At 35.9% G+C, this 17,953-nt stretch overlaps 2 protein-coding genes across 5 annotated transcripts in view; one reads left to right on the forward strand and one right to left on the reverse strand.

The window, feature by feature from the left end:
• The window catches only part of LOC135607170 (uncharacterized), a 38,641-nt gene extending 28,371 nt beyond the window's left edge, over positions 1-10,270 (forward strand). For 3 of the 4 annotated variants that reach the window (XM_065098770.1, XM_065098767.1, XM_065098768.1), the window contains 6 exons: positions 1,072-1,317; positions 4,230-4,428; positions 6,815-7,032; positions 8,810-8,961; positions 9,362-9,623; positions 9,692-10,270. In XM_065098770.1, the coding sequence (XP_064954842.1) occupies positions 1,072-1,317; positions 4,230-4,428; positions 6,815-7,032; positions 8,810-8,961; positions 9,362-9,623; positions 9,692-9,958 (1,344 nt within the window). In that variant the 3' untranslated portion in view covers positions 9,959-10,270. The remainder of the gene's footprint in view (positions 1-1,071; positions 1,318-4,229; positions 4,429-6,814; positions 7,033-8,809; positions 8,962-9,361; positions 9,624-9,691) is intronic. The other variant, XM_065098769.1, reaches the window with a different exon arrangement.
• A 4,158-nt stretch (positions 10,271-14,428) lies between these two features.
• Positions 14,429-17,953, reverse strand: part of LOC135606442 (uncharacterized) — a 4,385-nt gene continuing 860 nt past the window's right edge. The window contains exons 3-7 of the mRNA XM_065097473.1: positions 16,381-17,472; positions 16,117-16,179; positions 15,814-16,031; positions 15,293-15,399; positions 14,429-14,764 (exon numbers count right to left, since the gene is read on the reverse strand). Of these exons, the coding sequence (XP_064953545.1) occupies positions 14,650-14,764; positions 15,293-15,399; positions 15,814-16,031; positions 16,117-16,179; positions 16,381-17,472 (1,595 nt within the window). The 3' untranslated portion in view covers positions 14,429-14,649. The remainder of the gene's footprint in view (positions 14,765-15,292; positions 15,400-15,813; positions 16,032-16,116; positions 16,180-16,380; positions 17,473-17,953) is intronic.

Raw genomic sequence — 17,953 nt, forward strand, 5'->3', positions numbered from 1 at the left:
GGATATCATTAATGATGGTTGTTCCATAATATAATCTTGCAAAAATTAGTTGGTTTGTACTTGGTTTTGTTTTGTGGTTTGCTGGTTGTGGTTCTTTGTAAGAAAAAGCATGTTTGACCATTCATCCTGGTTGAGACTGAAACTTCAATAATTTGAAATTTTCAGATGATAGGACAAAGCTTTGATATCAATTTTTGGATGTCACTGTCTTGATCTTGCCCTAGCTGCCTCATGCAAGACAAGCTAGTAAAATATTGGATATGCATCTTTTTTCGCTGCTTGTGTCAAATGGCATGCACAGGAGAGAAAAATGTCTATTGTACTGTACTGCTGCTTTTTCTGCAGCTCTGGGGGACATGTGACGTTGTATGATCACTATGGTGCAAGGCCTTATCCCAGGCTTGGCATAAGATATCATTTATATATGTGTAGCATGTTAGTCTCTCCATTTATGTTGCTTACTGAGTCTAGGGACAATAGAAAAGATAACTAATTGAGAACCAGCTGCTAATTGAAGGGAACAGAACACAGTAGCATACTGAGTTTGCATGATATAAAAATGACAAACGGTTGATTGCAAATTTTAGGTTTCTTAAGTTTGCTTTATACTATATGTTGTTGCACACTATAGGAAGTACATACTAAAACAACAAATTTTTGGCTAAATTTATGTCATCACTATTACTAAGTAATTCTAGGCAAATCCTTTTTTGTGCATTTTGTCCTAATGTTTAGATTTGCTACAAATGCGCCCAAAATTCTCTTTTTTAGTCACAATAAATGAAATAGATTTTCATCGAATGTTGACTGATGTCAAGTCTGAAATTTCAGGACACCCCCTAGGAGGTAAGGTTTGAAATTTTTGCCCCATGCTCTGTCCATTATCATTAACACAACATGGTAAATGGTGATGCGAACGTAATGCTGTTGACAGAAGCTAACAGAAAGACAAGGGATCAGAGAGACTATTATTTTTTTTCCCTTTTTGACATTTTGCTGTTAAATTTGTTGTAACATAACATGCTTGAAATATTTTACGATATATGATTCATAAGCCCTAATGTTTCATAGGGTATGCGCAAGGAATATGCTCAGGCAAGATCCTTGTCAAGAGCTCAAGCTCAGGTACTGCGTGCTTATGACGAAATCAAAATGGCTACTACAAGACTGCGTCTTAAAGCAACGGAGGATGAACCTGCTGCTATTAACGTGCTAAGTAAAGAAGAATTGGTTCCATCTAGCTTGCAGTTATCTAGCGAAAAGTTTGTGTCATTGTCATCATTGCAACGCATCAAAGGACAACTTCGCTATCTGAAGGTAAAGTATGGGTCTCTATACCTGTATTTTGATATTTATCGGGATGTATGTGATCTTGGTCTGTAGGGCATCATATAACATTTATCCAGCTCACCTTTAGATGATCTTAGCAACCACTAAGGTATGTAGAAGACAATTATTAACTAGTAGTATTGTTGACTATGTAAAATCTGCAAACCTAGATTCTTTTCCTTTCTGGTTTATGAAAGGTGATGAGGTGGTTAAATTTCTGCTTGATGCAGAACATGTGATGCATATTATAATGGTTAAAGACAGCCCAAATGCTAGGTAACACTCATTTAGGATAAATATAGTTGAGAATTAGGTATGAGTTCTATATCCTAGAGGCATTGATGGCTAGCCTTTAATTCAGGTGTTCTAGTTTTGGTAATTCTATTGTCAAATTAGTGTTAATAAATGCATAGTGAATGAATTGACAGAAAAAGTTATTCTTAATTCTTATGAAGGATGATGGATGATCTATATGGGGTTTGGATTTGACGATTCATCGACTCGATACCATCTTTCAAATGGAAGTTTTGACGGAGGAGAGAACTATTGCAGAAAGACTAAGCGTAAAACCGAAAGAAAGCAATCTCTATTGCTTGTAAAGCTAAAATGATAACTGCAGGTTGTCTTAAAAGAGTGATAGAAAGCTTATGGGTGCGTGAAAAGACAGGTTGTCTCCAGGCAACTCGTTAGTGCTCTCGGCAGGTTGCAGTTGCTATTGGTTCTCGATCTCCTCCTCCTCTCTTCACTGCTGGGACCTTCTCCTGAGGTTTGGACAGCATGTAGCTGGCGTTGAGGACTTCTTGTTGTAGCTAGATGAAGCTTTGGGTTGTTGGAACATGAGGAAGAAGGTTGTGGCGGGAAGAAGAAGGCTGCAGTCGTGCAGAATTCTCCCGGCTCTTTGCTGAAGGCTTCCTTGGTTGGTTTTTGATTGGGGCACACCCCTTGTTTTGTAGGGTGAGGGCCCTAAGTCCTTAAGGCTTAGGAGTTTCCTTGTGGGGCGCAATAATTAGGATTCTCCTTTTTAGGGTTTTCCTTGTGGGGTGCTGTACCTAGAATTCCCTTGTAGGGCTGCCGCACCCTTCTTGCTTGGTGCCTGCCTGTATTTGGGTGAGAACGGCCCTTTTAGGACTTGGATTGTGGTTAGAGGGCTGCTGTTTCTTGGACTTGGGCTTTGCTTGTCCGAATAGGGCTGAATATTATCAAGATCGTCCCTGATCAATGAAAGAGCTTTTCATCCTGATCAATGAAAGAGCTTAATGAATAGCCAAGCATCACATTAAGAGACAAAGCAATCAATTATGCCTGTTCAAGCTTGGATAAGATTCAAAACAAAGTCCATTAGTGTCATAAGCTTTAAATCCTGGAAATTATGATGTCATGACACAATGAATGTTGATATACCTTTCAAAAGGTTCACTGTTATAAAGACTGGCTCATATTTGAGGTTATGATAGGTTAATTATATCTACTGCTAGTTTTCATCTCATCTTGAGGGAAAAAAGAGAAAAAGAATGTTATTCTAACAAATAACAGATGTGGTGCAAGGATAAAAAATGATCAATGGTTAATGGAAGAAAATGAATAAGAAGAAAAAATATTCTTGTTTTTTTCTAGATTTTGTACTGGTTCGAGTCTAAAGATTATGAACTTGAACATTCAGGAGTAGATAAATAAGGTGAAAACTTGGACTTTGTCTTTTCTTGTCAAGATAATTACGCTGGCATAAATCACAAACCAAAAATGCAAGAGGGTATTTCATTCTCACCCTTTAATTGATTGGACTTCATGTTGTGAACCTTGGAAAATGGTCCTTGTTCTCAGTTTCATCTTTGGAGATATTTTTAACAATTACTTAAAATTTGATGAACAATTCTTAATGTTCGATTGGAGAATGATTGAAACAGTACAAGGTGATATTCTTTCTTAAAAATGCATCTTTTTGGGGTGTCCATGGTGCTATGATTGAAATTTTTAGTATAATGGTTTTGGGAATACTTATTCCTTTCACAATGGTGTCCTTGTAAAAGAATTATGGAGATTATAACTGATGGTTTTTTTTAGACATTATGTTGAACTAGATATTTCAGTTTCACATTGTAGAGGCTTGTTGGCAACCTGTAGGCATGCAATATGCCAGTACAAAAAAAGTATGTAGGGCCAGTACTAACTTATCATGCACATGGCATCCAATGAAGTCCCGCGCTATGTGTTTGTCTTAAGAATTTTTTCATAACTTGGCATGGCATGAAGTTCTGTTCCAATACTAACATAGTAAAGGTTTTTTGTAACCTTTTCATTTACTTATTTATTGTCTGGCTGTTCACTCACAGTCATATACTTCAGTAAATGAATGCATTTAAACATATTAGAAATTGCACAAAGCCACAAAGTATTATGGTAGAAAGATTCTGACTATTGAGTCAAGGTATACTGTAATCATGGGAGAATAAATATTTGCAGGAACAAGTATTTCGAAGAACTGAATTAGTTTCTCTCATTACAGAGTGTAGAACTAAGGATGCTTCTTATATAACTGAATGAGTGGTAGTCTACAATTCTACATGCATCTGTTTGTCTTTGGGAATCGTGTCTTTGGACATTTGAAGTTGGTAAATTAGTAACTGATGAGGAAGAAATTGTTAATGTGCAATTCTGATTATGCATACTATGACAAATGGATTAAGGTTTTAAACACAATAGATTGTCAGCTAGTTAAGTTTTAACTTCGGATTTCGTATACTTGATCTGGATGGAAAACTTGTGATGCATGCTATCTATTTTCATTAGTCTTGGAGCTTGTGCAATATTATATATTTCTTCTGTTTCTTGTTTGTTTTGGTTTACAACTTTTGACATTCTACTTAGTACTCGTTGTTTTCCATTGTACTGCATTTGTCTAGGGAATGGCTCTGTCTAATCAGGTAACACATCATCAGTGCCTTGATTCATTGTCGAAGCCTCAGGAGACGGCTAAAAATTCTTCCTTTGCAATTAAAGAAAGCATTTGTAGCACAGATCAGGAGCCTTGCCCTGTATGTCATGAGAGACTTTTTAATCAGAAGATGGTTTTTGAATGTGGACATGTCATTTGTTGCAATTGTAAGGAATTTGATCTTTTAATTCCTTTTCCAGATGTAATTTTTCTGTTTGTTGTACACTGCATTTGGTTTAACGAAATCCCAGTTACAAGTACACATTATCTCAAATGATGGGCATTTATGGTTCAAACAATTGTGTTAAACAGACATATTGTTTTTTTCTAAAACAATGCAATCTACTCATTTAGCTTCTTGGGGATATACTAATATACAGTAAAATTAAATACAAAAATCAGTCAAAGTTCTTTAATGGTATTGTGAGGGCAAGGTTCTAGTTGCAGGCAGAATTTATTGATTTAAGACAGTTCTGTGGTATTTGAGTCTATTAATTTTTTTAGAGCTAAATTCTTAATATTATTATTTAATTATTTGGATTTTTGACACCTTTTGTTACAGACACTAGGTTTGGATAAGTTTATTCAATTTAGGTAAAGGATTTGGACTTGAGAAATATCACTTCTTTTAAGTTAGAGTTTTCAATTGTTATCTAACAATCAAGCCTAGACATTCGACAAGTGTTGAGTTCATTATGTTATATATTAATAATTTTCTTCGTATATTCTTTTTTCTATTTACCCTTACTAGATATATATGCTTTATTTTTCATTGGTACCAAAGATAAAAAAAATAGAGCAATGAAATATTATGCAGCAAGCTAGGTGGTTAAAGTGGGAGGAGCATCAGGAGTTTTTGTATGTTCACCTGGTGCCCTTTAAATAAAAAGAAATTATTATAAGATGATTATTAGATCAATCATTTTTAATGAACTTTTGAGTGTTAGGCAATTAAAGAAGTAAGGAGTTTACGTAGCTGAAACTAGAATGTTGAGATGGATTTATAGAGTTATTAAGAAAGAGTAAAAAGTGTCTTACTCGTGAGCAGTTAGGTATAGCCTAGAGGATAAAATGAGAAATCATTTAAGAGGATGTGGACATGTTCAAAGAAGTTCTGTAGATGCTATTATTCTACAAGTGTGTTGATTAGTATTAGTGAGATATGAGGGGAGACCTAAAAATATTTTTTTAGAAACAATAAAAAAATATTTCAATGCTCTTGATTTAGTTAGACGTTAAAAGGTTGGGAAATTTCATTTCTATAGCAAAGACCATTGTCTTATGGCACAGACACAATGCAGTCATATGTTTACACCTTGAGCACGGTTCACCAGGAAATGTATTGTCAGTTTTCCAGCATAAAACTTCTCAATCTTTGCCAACACATGTTGATCAGCATGTGAATCCTTGTTCTAAAGGTATAATCTTTCGTGCTCAAGAATCTAGAATTCATCAAATTATTCGAATCGAATTGGATTCTGTCAGCTAGTCAATGGTTAATAATGTGAATCACAAAAGAGAGGAATTCATCTAGGAGTAGAGTGTATTGCTTTTGGAGCAGAATTGTACCTCTAGAACATGGTAACCTGTGGTAGATAGCTGTAATAGTGTGGGCATGGTGGGCATTTGTATGTTACTTGAAAAAGTGAAATTGACTGTAGAGCCTAAATTTCTTGCATCTAAATTAGCCTGATCATGATAGGAAAAGTGCAATGAATATTTCTTGTCACCGTTTCTATTTTGCTATGTTGAATTTAAATATAACCTCATTGTTTGGGTCACATACTGTATTAAATGGCTAACAAGTATGTGAAAGGTTTTGATTATTTAGTAAACTTAAACATCTTTATCAATAGGTTTCAAAGAAACAAACAAGGAATACTTGATAGTTTTCTTTTCTTGAGATATATATCATTAAGCTCAACATCTCTCTTTTATAGAATGGTTCTATTCTTTTCTTTCTATCCATGGTATATTTATGGTCATCCTCAAGGGAGACTTTCTGTGGATTATATATGGACAGTTTCTGTTGTGAGAAAAATCTGCCTAACTGCATTAGCTTGTGGTTCTGTGAAGAGCTAGAAGCAGCAAGGGCACCTTTATGTCAATATCCAAAATATAAAGCCATGGGGTAAATCAATTCAGAATCATCATTTTAAGCTCCAAATATTCATTAGAAAGCAAATACTTAGACTTGTGTCAAGGATCATAATATTACTAACCTAGCTTCACTGTCATAAAATAACATTTTCTGATGGTCTGCTTTACAATCTTGTATTTTTTACTTGAGGCAAAGGCAGAAATTGCAAGTGAGACACTGAAATACCATTTTTTGGCATTTGATTCATCCAGTCAAAAAATGCAATCTATTTCCAGGTTAAACCAGGTGGTTTGCATCAAATTCTATCCATTGATAGTGATATTTCTAATCAAAATTTTCACTCCAATTAACATGTTGCATACCCAGACAATGACATAACAAGTTCTTTTGGTAATCTTTTAGTCATGGATATCTCCAAATGCACCTTCTGAACTATTTTTATACTTTTACAGGTTGTCTTCAAATGACAGATCATGCAGTAGTGCACTCTGGAAAGAATCAACGGAAATGGATTACATGTCCCACTTGCCGTCAACGGACCGATTTTGAGAACATTGCGTATGTGGATGAGAAACAAAATAAGGGCAGTGATTCAAGACTATCAAATACTTTTAATTCTAAAGCTGAATCAGAAAACTCTATCACAGTTAAGGGATCATATGGAACAAAGGTATGCTTTTGTCAATTGTTTTGATGATTTGGTAAGCATTTTTATACTCATACAGTTTGAGATAGATCATTTTTTTCATATTAGTATATAATATAACAGAGGTATTGTTATGAGTATTATAGATGTTAGAAACTGATTTCTAGAAATGTTGAATGTTCAACTTTTATTTTGTAAAGTGTTTATGGTGGAGAATTTATATAGAGAGACTAATGGGATAATGGATGAACAAGAAAAGAGACCAAAGGATTTTTTACATGGCTTGGGTATAGACATTCTGCATTCAGTACTTATTCTCTAGTCTAGTCACACACACTTTAAAGACACTTTTTACTTTTTTAACATTTGGTTATAATTTTGCAGGTCACACACTTTACAGATATAAATTTTATTTTATTTTACAATTGTTTATACTTTTGAATTTTTGTCCCGCGCTATGTTATATCAGCTATGCCCCAGGTGAAGCATATACTGATGGGAAGACATAAGCATCCACTAGATCTGAGTATCTTTTTTTTCTCTCTCCTATTCGAATTATGCAATATGAGGAACCATGTAAGTTATGCGCTTAATAGTAGACATTTTCTAACAATGAGCTACTTGGTCGAGTCTCAACTCTTACTAATAATGAATTCAAGTGTTTTGTTTACAAAATGAAAGCAGATCTTTGCATGCTTAGTTCTATCAGAAATACTGGTTCAGCTGCTATGCTGAGTGCTATTTTGTTAAAGAATAACAGTGTTGATATTCAAACATTCATACTCCTTCCCTGCATTAACTTTTGCTACAGATTCAGCTAAAGTCCTATATTCAAGCCTTTCTCCTCATCTGGCTGAATTTTTTATCTCTTGTTGAGATTTTTGTCCCTGAAAACATCTGATAACTAGAAATAGGCAGTTGTCTTGATCAGTTGTCTAATGTACCTTCCAGTAGGCCAACCCACTCTGAAGCTTTTATTTTGATGGAATGCAAGCATGCCACCATTGCAAACGTCTTTTGTAATATAAATTGATCCTTCACATATTTGACCCCAGGCATGATATCTCTCTTTTACATTTCTCAGTATCTATCTCAGTTCTTCCATGGGGTGGAGAATTGTACACATACATGCAAACCTGATTAATTGACCAAACCAAATATCAGATGTAGTTATAGCAAGATGAAGGAAACTACTACAATTATTCTTTGTTTCCAACTGAAAAATGGACATTATGGTTTATAAATTTATTTCCGTATGGTAGTAACTTTTATTATGATTCTAATGTTTATTGTTATTTACATATTAGTGCCTTTAAATTATATTTCTTTATTTATCATATTTTAATTTTTATTTTACCTTAAGTATTATCTTGTTATTCTTTTATTATTATGTCGTGCCACCATATTTTATAATGCTTTAAGAAAAAGTATGTGAGAGAGAGAGAGCGCCTTTACTACAAATAATAAAAAGAGAATTTGAATTTTTTTTTTAACTATGTATATTGCAGTGCATAGAGTCTAATGGTGAGAAAATTTAATTCCATGTGGCTGATACAAAAATACTGAGGATATTATGGCTTCTTGTTGTTGTTAAGATGAGGGCTGAAGAATCTATACCCTGTCTAGCCACTTCATAACCACTTAAAAATGCACTTTTCTACTTCAGAAGAGAACCTATCCTTTTATGAGTTGTCTTAAAGAAATATATCAATACATCAAGAATGTCTTTTGATTATAACTATTTGTGTTCACAATATATACCATCTTCTTACATTTTTGTTTTGCTTCTTGCTTTTTAAAGATCGAAGCAGTTATAAGAAGAATATTGTGGATAACTTCAAATGATGAAGAGGCCAAAATTATCGTGTTCTCTAGTTGGAATGATGTTCTTGATGTGCTGGGACATGCCTTAGTTGCTAACAGTATCACATTTGTTCGGATGAAAGGTGGCAGGTACACTTTTGTAACATGAACGATATCAACTATCATTTATTTTTGTATTATGAGAACTAAAATCCTCCCTTATATTTATTAAATATCTCCTGGATCCAATTTCTTGGCAAAAATATTTGTTGTAGAACTACGCAGTTGTGAAATAATTAGTGTTTACCTGTGTGCTAGCGCATAAGGGGACTATTCTCACATTTAATATCATACTGATCCAGCATATCATCATCCTTCTGTGAATGTTATGATGTTACATGCACAAATCATGTTTGTGGTATGCACATTATGATTATATCATACTGGTCCAGTATATTATCATCCTTCTGTGAATGTTATGATGTTACATGGACGAATCATGTTTGTAGCATGCACTTTTCATTTATTGTATTAACAAATTTACATACAGGAAATCACAAGTAGCAATTGCACAATTTAAAGGACAAGAAAACATGCAAGTAGGTGAAAAAACACAAGAGCAGCTCACTTCATCCAAGTCTGTTCGAGTTCTGATGATGCTAGTCCAGCACGGTGCAAACGGTCTCAATCTCTTAGAAGCACAGCATGTCATTCTCATGGAACCTCTGCTAAATCCTGCAGCTGAAGCACAAGCAATCAGCCGTATCCACAGAGTTGGGCAGGATAAGAAGACGTTCATTCATCGATTCCTAGTATGTGCTAGAGCTTTTTCTAAATTGTGATCCTTACCTCATTTGGTTACTTTTCCCTGTAATGACAGGTGAAGAACACCATAGAAGAGAGCATCTACAAGTTGAATATGACAAGGGATGTCAGTTCCGTCATCAGTCCCAAAGTCAGCAAAAACCAAGATCAGCCCATTTTGACACTCCAAGACGTGGAGTCCTTGTTTCCCTTGGCAAGGCCATCTGAATTGCACGAAGATAGGAATGAGCCAGATGGAAGCTTAAGGAATTTGCCTCCAGCTGTTGCCGCTGGCCTAGCTGCTCATAGGAGATTATTGGAGGGACATAACAACTTGCGGTAAATCTAAATTGAATCATCTCTCTTCCAGCTCTTCTACTAACTCATTTTCCATGGAAGAATCTTGTATAGTGATCCATATATCTCGCCCGAATGCATCTGAGTGTGTGTCACTAAAGAGGTTTAGCTGCAACGGGTATTGCTGATGAAGATACAATTTTCTTCTATACATTTTTCCTCTTGTGGGAAGTCGTGGTTTCCTTTGTATTCGTGGAAGCTGTAACCATGTATATATTGGATGCATAGCTTCGATCCTGTAAGTAAATAGTCCACGAATAATTAGTTAAATTATGAACCAGAAATGTTTTGAGTTCAACCTGTGGCTTTAATCCTGAACTGGTTAATGATAAAACTAGGTACTTGGGAGGTTGGCTTAAATTGTTCTTTCCAATTTTAATTTGTGCTCGCTTGGCTGGCTATTTTTACGTTCACAAATAATCATCAACAAATTAATATTTTGCGTCGGAACTAATTACGAATTACTTCATAAATAATCATCTAGTTTTATTTATCTTAATATCATTAATTTTATCGATAAAAGTAAGAAAGTAATAATTAAAAAGAGAATTTAAATATTTCAGTTAGTAGTAATGGACAGTGATGTTGTTAGGAGCAATGGGTGGTATGGTTAGTGAGGAGAGCGATTACGAGAGATGAGAGTCCTAGAGGTAGAGGTATTATTGTCCGTCATCACCAATTAAAACTTTAAAGTTATTTTTTTTATCTATTATTTTTGTGTTTTCGTCGATAAAATCAATGATGTCAGAGTAAATGGAGTTATATGTTTTATTTTCAACGTAATTTTTTAAAGTTTAGAGATCGGGATGCTAAAGAGGTCAACTATAAGATATAATTTGTAATTAACCACTAGCATTCTTATTTTACTCAATAGAAATTTTTTGATAATTTATCATAAAATTCTAAACTCAAATCTCTCTTTATTATTATTATTATTATTATTATTATTATTATTATTATTATATATATATATATATATATATATATATATATATATATATATATGATAATAATCAATTAATAAAGATATAGGTGAGGAAGAGAGATTCTTGAAAAAAAAAAGAAAAATAATTAATAATTTTCCAATTATTTAATTATTACATAATTGATTATATTCCTAACTTGCCCAAACCATTAAGAAACTCACTTTAATTATTTCCTTAATCATACTACATAAAGAAGGCAAAATCTTAGAATTCTTGAAAAGCTTATAATAAAAAGTATTAAAATTATTTTAAGGAAATGTTTGATATCTATTTTCTTCAAACATATGTTTAAAAAAAATTCAAAATAAAAACTTATGATAAATTATCTTGCGATGTGATTAGCCATATTTTAGAACTCTTCAATTTTCGTAAACCTATTTGTTTTTGGATTTAGGCCTGTATATTCTATACCGTCGTTGCCCAAATGTATTAAGGAGGTTTCGTATATCTTTCTATGATGGTCATAAAATTATTACATCAATATAAGGAGAGAAATGTGTGCCATTGGTTGTCTAATTTGTTGAGGACTATCAAACCCTCCTTTAATTTGCATGAACCATTACTTTCCTTTTGTTTGTTCTGTTGTTCTACCAATACCCAAAGCACATCTTGTAGTAGGCTTCTAACATAATACAAGGTTTTTCTTTTTGAAAATAGAATAAATAGACAACAATTTTCATTGGCATCAAGGAAATCAGTATGGCCTCGACATACCATCATTACGTACAGTCAGAAGCACAAAGAGAGAGAGAGAGAGAGAGAGAGAGAGAGAGAGAGAGGAGAAGTCTTCTTCACATAGCTTCCAACAGCTTCTCCTCGTAGTTACCGCATGGCCTAAGCGAACTAACATAAGGAAACAAGGTGAAGTAATTGAATCCTGCGGATCCCAGCTTCTTCAGTTTTCCCTCCTTTATGCTGTAGCTGTACACCTTGTCATTGATGTCGAAAACAAGTAACGCGGTGGTCGCCACCTCGCTTAGCATGACGCAGGTTATGATGCAGTATTCCCTCATCTTCGTGAATCCCATCTGGGCCAAACTTACCTCGTGCGCCGTCACCCATCGCACCGCACCGTCGGTGTCCTTCGTTAGCGACCACAGTGTGAACGCACAAGAAAACGTTTGATAATGGATGAGAGAGAGCGACTCCCCCTCCCACTTGCCGATCGCCATCGTGTCCCACTTATTAGCGGTCAGTACTACGATTTCCGGCAGTGGGATAATCTGCGTGCTCTCCTTCCTCGTGTCGAAGGCGACGATGTACGGGTCAGTCGGTTGATCTACGCCCGACACCCAGAACACGGTCTCGCCGCAGACCACCGGGTGCTCGTAGTCTAGATTCCCTTTGCCGAAGTCGAGCATCGCGTAATTCTTCCACTTCCAGGCCGTCGAGTCGTAGACCCGACACTGGTGCGCGAAGTTTCGACTGAGGTAGACCAGCTTGTAGTCTTTCGTCACCCTGTCATCGTCGTTCATGAAGATGGCCGCGATGCCACCCCAGGAAACTAACTTGCACGGCGGGGAGGGGAGCCGACACCGAGTCCTACGGGTCAGGTTGTAGACAAATATGTTTCCGACAGTGCCACGAGAGCGTCTCTCGTCCAAATGCAAGACGAAGAGGAGGCCACCAAATGACCCTAGGATACTAAAATGGATCTTCCTCAGGACTTCGAGGCTGCTTCTGGGCACGTCGGCGTATCGGTCAACGCGGAGGTGCGTGATGCCGGTCTTGGGCGCGTCCTGGGCTAAGAAGCCGGAGATGGCCGTGTTGTGGCATGACTGCAAAAGGAGGAAATGAGAATCCGACAAGAGTCGGTGGAAGGTCTTGCAGACAGAGAGGAGCCTGATGAAGGACTTGGACGGGAGATACGAGAGGATCTCTACGAGCACGTCGTGGGGAAGGGGAGGACTGCTTCTTCCGAGCTTCTTCGGACCAACGACGTCGACACTGCAGGTGTTCTCGAGTGCATCGGCCATTATTGTATCGAGGGGAGAATCGAAGGATTAAGACTCTTATGTTATATAGAGAAGTAAGGGGGAGTAAGAGGAATGGAGATTTGTAAGGGAAGAATGTTTAGGCCTCTTACGAGTAAGAAGTAATGGAACTCCAACTTTCCTTATTTTAAATCCAAAAAAATATTTGAAGGGTTTTAATTTTTGTATAGTGTTCTTCGTGAAAAGATTAATTTATCCCTATCTTTATTGGATCCGTTGTTACCATCTTCACGCATCGCCCTTGTGTCGTCTCGTCTCCTTTTCGTTTCTTTCGATCTATCGTCATCTTTGTGAATCTTATTGATCCTTATCGAACCCATCTCACCCTAGCACTAGGGTAAAATAATTATATATTTATAAGAAATTTTGAAGATTAGGATGCTACATGAGAATTTGTCAAAGATAGATTTTTCTAAAACTTTTTCATAATATATATAATAATAATATAATGATTACATTACAAAAATGAGAAGAATTATCTAGTGTTGGTGGTATTACAATAAAGTGAAAACAATATCAGTCTTCATATATATATATATATTATTTTATGAAAACGGCAACGAATAATTGGATTTGATATTGTCATTCCGGACATAAAACAGTAGTTAATCATTAAATATAATGTGATCCTTCTTAGCACGACACTCGTATTAGAGTGTATGCCGAGTAAACGATAAAGTTAATTTTTATGAAGAGACATCACCACACAGTTGAATACTACGCAAACGATCAATGCAACTTACTTAGCTGTAACAGTATAAGGATGGTGGTCATATATGATGATGAATCATCAAGTCTTGTGATGATTGATTCAACCGAATAATCTCACTAAAAGTTGTTGTCATTGATCTATATTTTTTTGCCACGGAAAGATGGGCAGGACTCGTTGAGGCCCAATAGAGGCATATACATTTTGGTACATAACCAAAGGTAGTAAGTTCACCCAAAATTACTTAAAATTTGGTGAAATACATTGTTCACAGACATACAAACTCGAGAAGATGGATCCATGCGTGAATGATTTTTGTTATATATAGCAATAAAAAAATTTATTTAATATTTATATATTTATAATTATCAAATCTATTTTCACCTATTTTCACCAAGTAACGATATGTTGAATCAATATCAACTATTAAGAATGGTTCATATTATGCATGAATAAAGAGAGTAGCATCGAAAAGGATGTATAGATGTATGACGACCTGTATAGTGCAAGTATACTCATAATAAATGATTTAAAACTATCATGTATTAATCATATGTTTATGCTGCTGCTGTATCTGTAAACTGATTAGTGAATCTGTCAGTTATCATCATCCTATTACCAATGTGAGGCATGAGGGATTGAAAGAGTGTAGCATACATAGCATGATCGACAGGATAAACCGGGTTAGAGAAGCTGGTAAACCTTGCAGTTTCTCTCTGCTGGTTGGTGCATTGAAAGAAGCTGTTGAAACTGCATTCTGAAACAATTCCATGCATTGACGAAACTGCATTGTTTCCAAAAGGCACTTTCAGTATCTGAGGTTTCATAGTAGATTGAAACAGATGAAACTTCAACAGAGATTAGGCTAACGGTGGAACTACAGAAAGAAACAAAGCAATCCCAAGTCACCATCCTAACCCACCAAAGTGGTCAGTCTGTTGCGAGGATCGTTATATAATTAGTGACGGAAAGGCAAACTCGGAACACTTCAGAAACACTGCACGTTTCCTCTGGTCATGATCAAGTTGCATGTGGAGTAGATGGATGCCGCAGCAGCCCGCACTGCGTACTCCCGCTCGGTAGACTCAGATTTCTTCAATTTGCTGCGGGGAACAAAACAAACCATATTGGAAATACTTCATTAACTAGCATCAGATAAATAAAGAAATTAAACAAGTCCAAAAATGCACAGTAATACACAGTGATTCCATAGAAAGAAAAAGACAAAGCAAACATATGGTATTCTAATGAGATTTGGATGAAGTAATCGTGTTGTGTGACTGAAATCAGCCATAACCTACCATAATTGGTCGATAGGACCCCGGCTTATCTAAATACTTTTTGTAACAATTAATGTATTAGTAGGTACAATTTGTTATCAGAATTAACTATTTTTTCAATACACATACATGTGAACGAATACATTTCTACATCATAAAAGTAGAGTCAAGAGTCAATAACATGCCAGCTCTTTTGAATGAATCATACAGATGGCTGAAAAACATAATATATATCTTGATTAAGTGTCAAGAGTCAAGATCACCATTAAGCTGTGCACGGTGCAACCTATAAAAGTAATCTGCAGTATAAACTGGATACTGTAGGTGAGAAATTTGGAAAAGTTGACGAACCTTGAATCATGTGTCAAATTTAGATGAGAAGAAGCACCAGAAGAAACAAACTTGAGACCATTCTCACAGTGTAGTTGCATTTCTTGAACTTGCTTTAACCAGCTCTCCTGGAAAAGAATAAGAACCACCATTATCCACCCAACATTTCAAGAAGTCAACATGCAGAGACATCTTTCATGATCAAAATGTAGTTCAAGTGGCAGGCACACAGAAATTTAACTTGCTAAAAATCCTAATTAGAAACCTCTCCCATTTGCGCATTCTTGAAGAAATTTTTTAATTGCTCAAAGGATAAATATATGAAAATGAAATGGACTAACTAACAACCCCATTATTAAAGTCAAAGGCAGCAATAACATTACTGATGAAGAATAATATACTAATAAGCTTAGATCTTGGAAAAGGTAAACAACTTTAGATAACAAAAATTAATGCCAACAATCAACGGGTAAATATGTTACACTTCAAATTTCTGAAAAGAGAAACAATTGAAAATTACTAAAGAAACAGTTTATACTCACAAGGTGCTTTCCCTCCTCATATAGTGTTTTATCCATCTGACTGAAAAGAGATCTCCAACGAACCACATGCATTTCTGAAATTGCTTTTGTTGAACCGGCCTCAGATGATTGTGCAAAATTTGGTTCATTTTCTTGGTTAGACGTAAACTCTTTAGATAACAGATAAGGCAGTTCAGTCTGTATAACATTCCTCACTCTCTTCTTGCTGCGCCTTAGTGCTTCATACACAAACAAAAAAATTTGATATATAGGAAATCTATAGTCACACAGCTACAATTTTTTTTTGAGTTAATAAATTAGTACCAGCAATGCGCCCTTTTATGTCCTGTTGAAGGAGGTCCAACCACTGAGAAGCAACATTAGCAGCTGTCAGTGAAGATCAAGTTAGCTCATATGCATTTTGCTAGTATATATAAACTATCCATCATGCTTAAGGATTTAGTAGAACTTAAGTTCTATTCAGTAGGCCACACAGTTGCAACCTCTATAGCAACTGCACAAGTACAATCCAACAATTCATCAATGCAAAAAATAGCAAATCCACTATTCTAATATTTGAATTACTACCTTTAAGAGATAAAGAGTCAACATTTTCCTGATTTGCAGAAAATTCATCAATCGTTGCACTGCTAACATTTTCTGAAGTGCGTGCTGTAGCTGATGAGACCTTCAGTTTAAGCGCATCACCCTCACATTCTGTGGTCAGCTGTGAAGTTGCACAAGCTCCCTGATGAAAAGTATGCCAAACCATTTCGTTTTCGTTCTCACCTGGATACTCAGTCCTTGGAGGAATACATGGCTCGCTTAAAATCACCTGCTTGGTGGTTGAATCTTGGCTGCAGATATGCTCTTTTCTTCTATCACTAGTCACTTTAATTCTTCTTTCTGCTTGGTCAGTGATTCTATTTTGGGTTTGATTATCACGCTTTTCAGAGTGCACTATGGCATCTATGATGGAATGAACCTGCTTGCTATTTCTGACGTGGTTGATGATCCCTGGGTTTAGTCCAGAAAGCAATCCACAAGGAGCAGCTATTTTGTTGAACCTGTTAACCTGTTCTCTCTTTGCAAACTCGGTCTTTATTTTAAGTTCGTCATATTTTCTCTTCCTTGGCTGGCGAACCTGCTGCTTGGGCATCAGTATGCTTCCACGTGACGATGAAAGAAAACCATTCTGTTTCATTTCTTTCCACACTCTCAAAGGTTCGCTTTCCTCAACTGGACCAGTGGTGCTACCACTCTCGGAGGCATCTGCAGGTTTAATCTGTCCTAACTTCTTGTAAGGATAGAAAAAATCTTGTTCGGCCGTACTAGATGTAGCAATCGAATTAAGATCCACTGTGAGGCCCGTCATTTTAGTGCTACCTTGTTCACCCTCATTTTTCTCAATGGGAAAAGACTGTCTGCTAATTTCCTTAGCAGATATCGGCACATTTTCATGCCCCAGGATAAATGGATTCGTACTGCCAGCAGGACCCAAAGTCAGACAAGCAGGAACATGTTCGACAGAACTATGACATGTAGTCTCTGATGCAAGCGTATCTGAAAGCACAGATGTGGTAGCCACTAGAATTTCAGAATGACGCTCTTCTTTATGATCATGTCCAGGTACCTTGAGTTCATTTGTGGTTGATGAATCTAAACTACAGCTTCTAATTCCTAGGACACAAATCATTTAACAAAGTTAGGCTTAGGAAGGTAAAGTGGAACTAACACACTGGTGCAGGTAGTAAATGCGAATGAAATTACAATCATATAGAATTGAAGATAACTTATCCTCAAAAATTCACTTCTTCGGACATCTTAAACTTTACCTGTAAACAGAGCAACCTCTTCTCCATTAGGACACACCGTGGTTTACAAAATCATCAATAAGCAAATTTGTGCGGGAAAAAAATTGAACATATTTAGGAATGGATTTTGCTAGAATATCATATTGTATGTTGTGTCCTGTGAATAATCAGTACATAAGAAGATAGCACGAAACCAATATTCTGTTTATTGTGTAGTGTATCACATGTTATAATCTAATTTCTTGATGAAGATTAATGCAGCCTCATTGCCAAAATTATGATTAATCAGTGTAGCAGTAGTACCAAGTCTCATCCCTCTTTAACGCTATCGCACAAATGAGTTTTCC

The sequence above is a fragment of the Musa acuminata genome, chromosome BXJ2-3 (genome assembly GCF_036884655.1).
Source record: "Musa acuminata AAA Group cultivar baxijiao chromosome BXJ2-3, Cavendish_Baxijiao_AAA, whole genome shotgun sequence".
NCBI classification, from domain to species: Eukaryota; Viridiplantae; Streptophyta; class Magnoliopsida; order Zingiberales; family Musaceae; genus Musa; species Musa acuminata.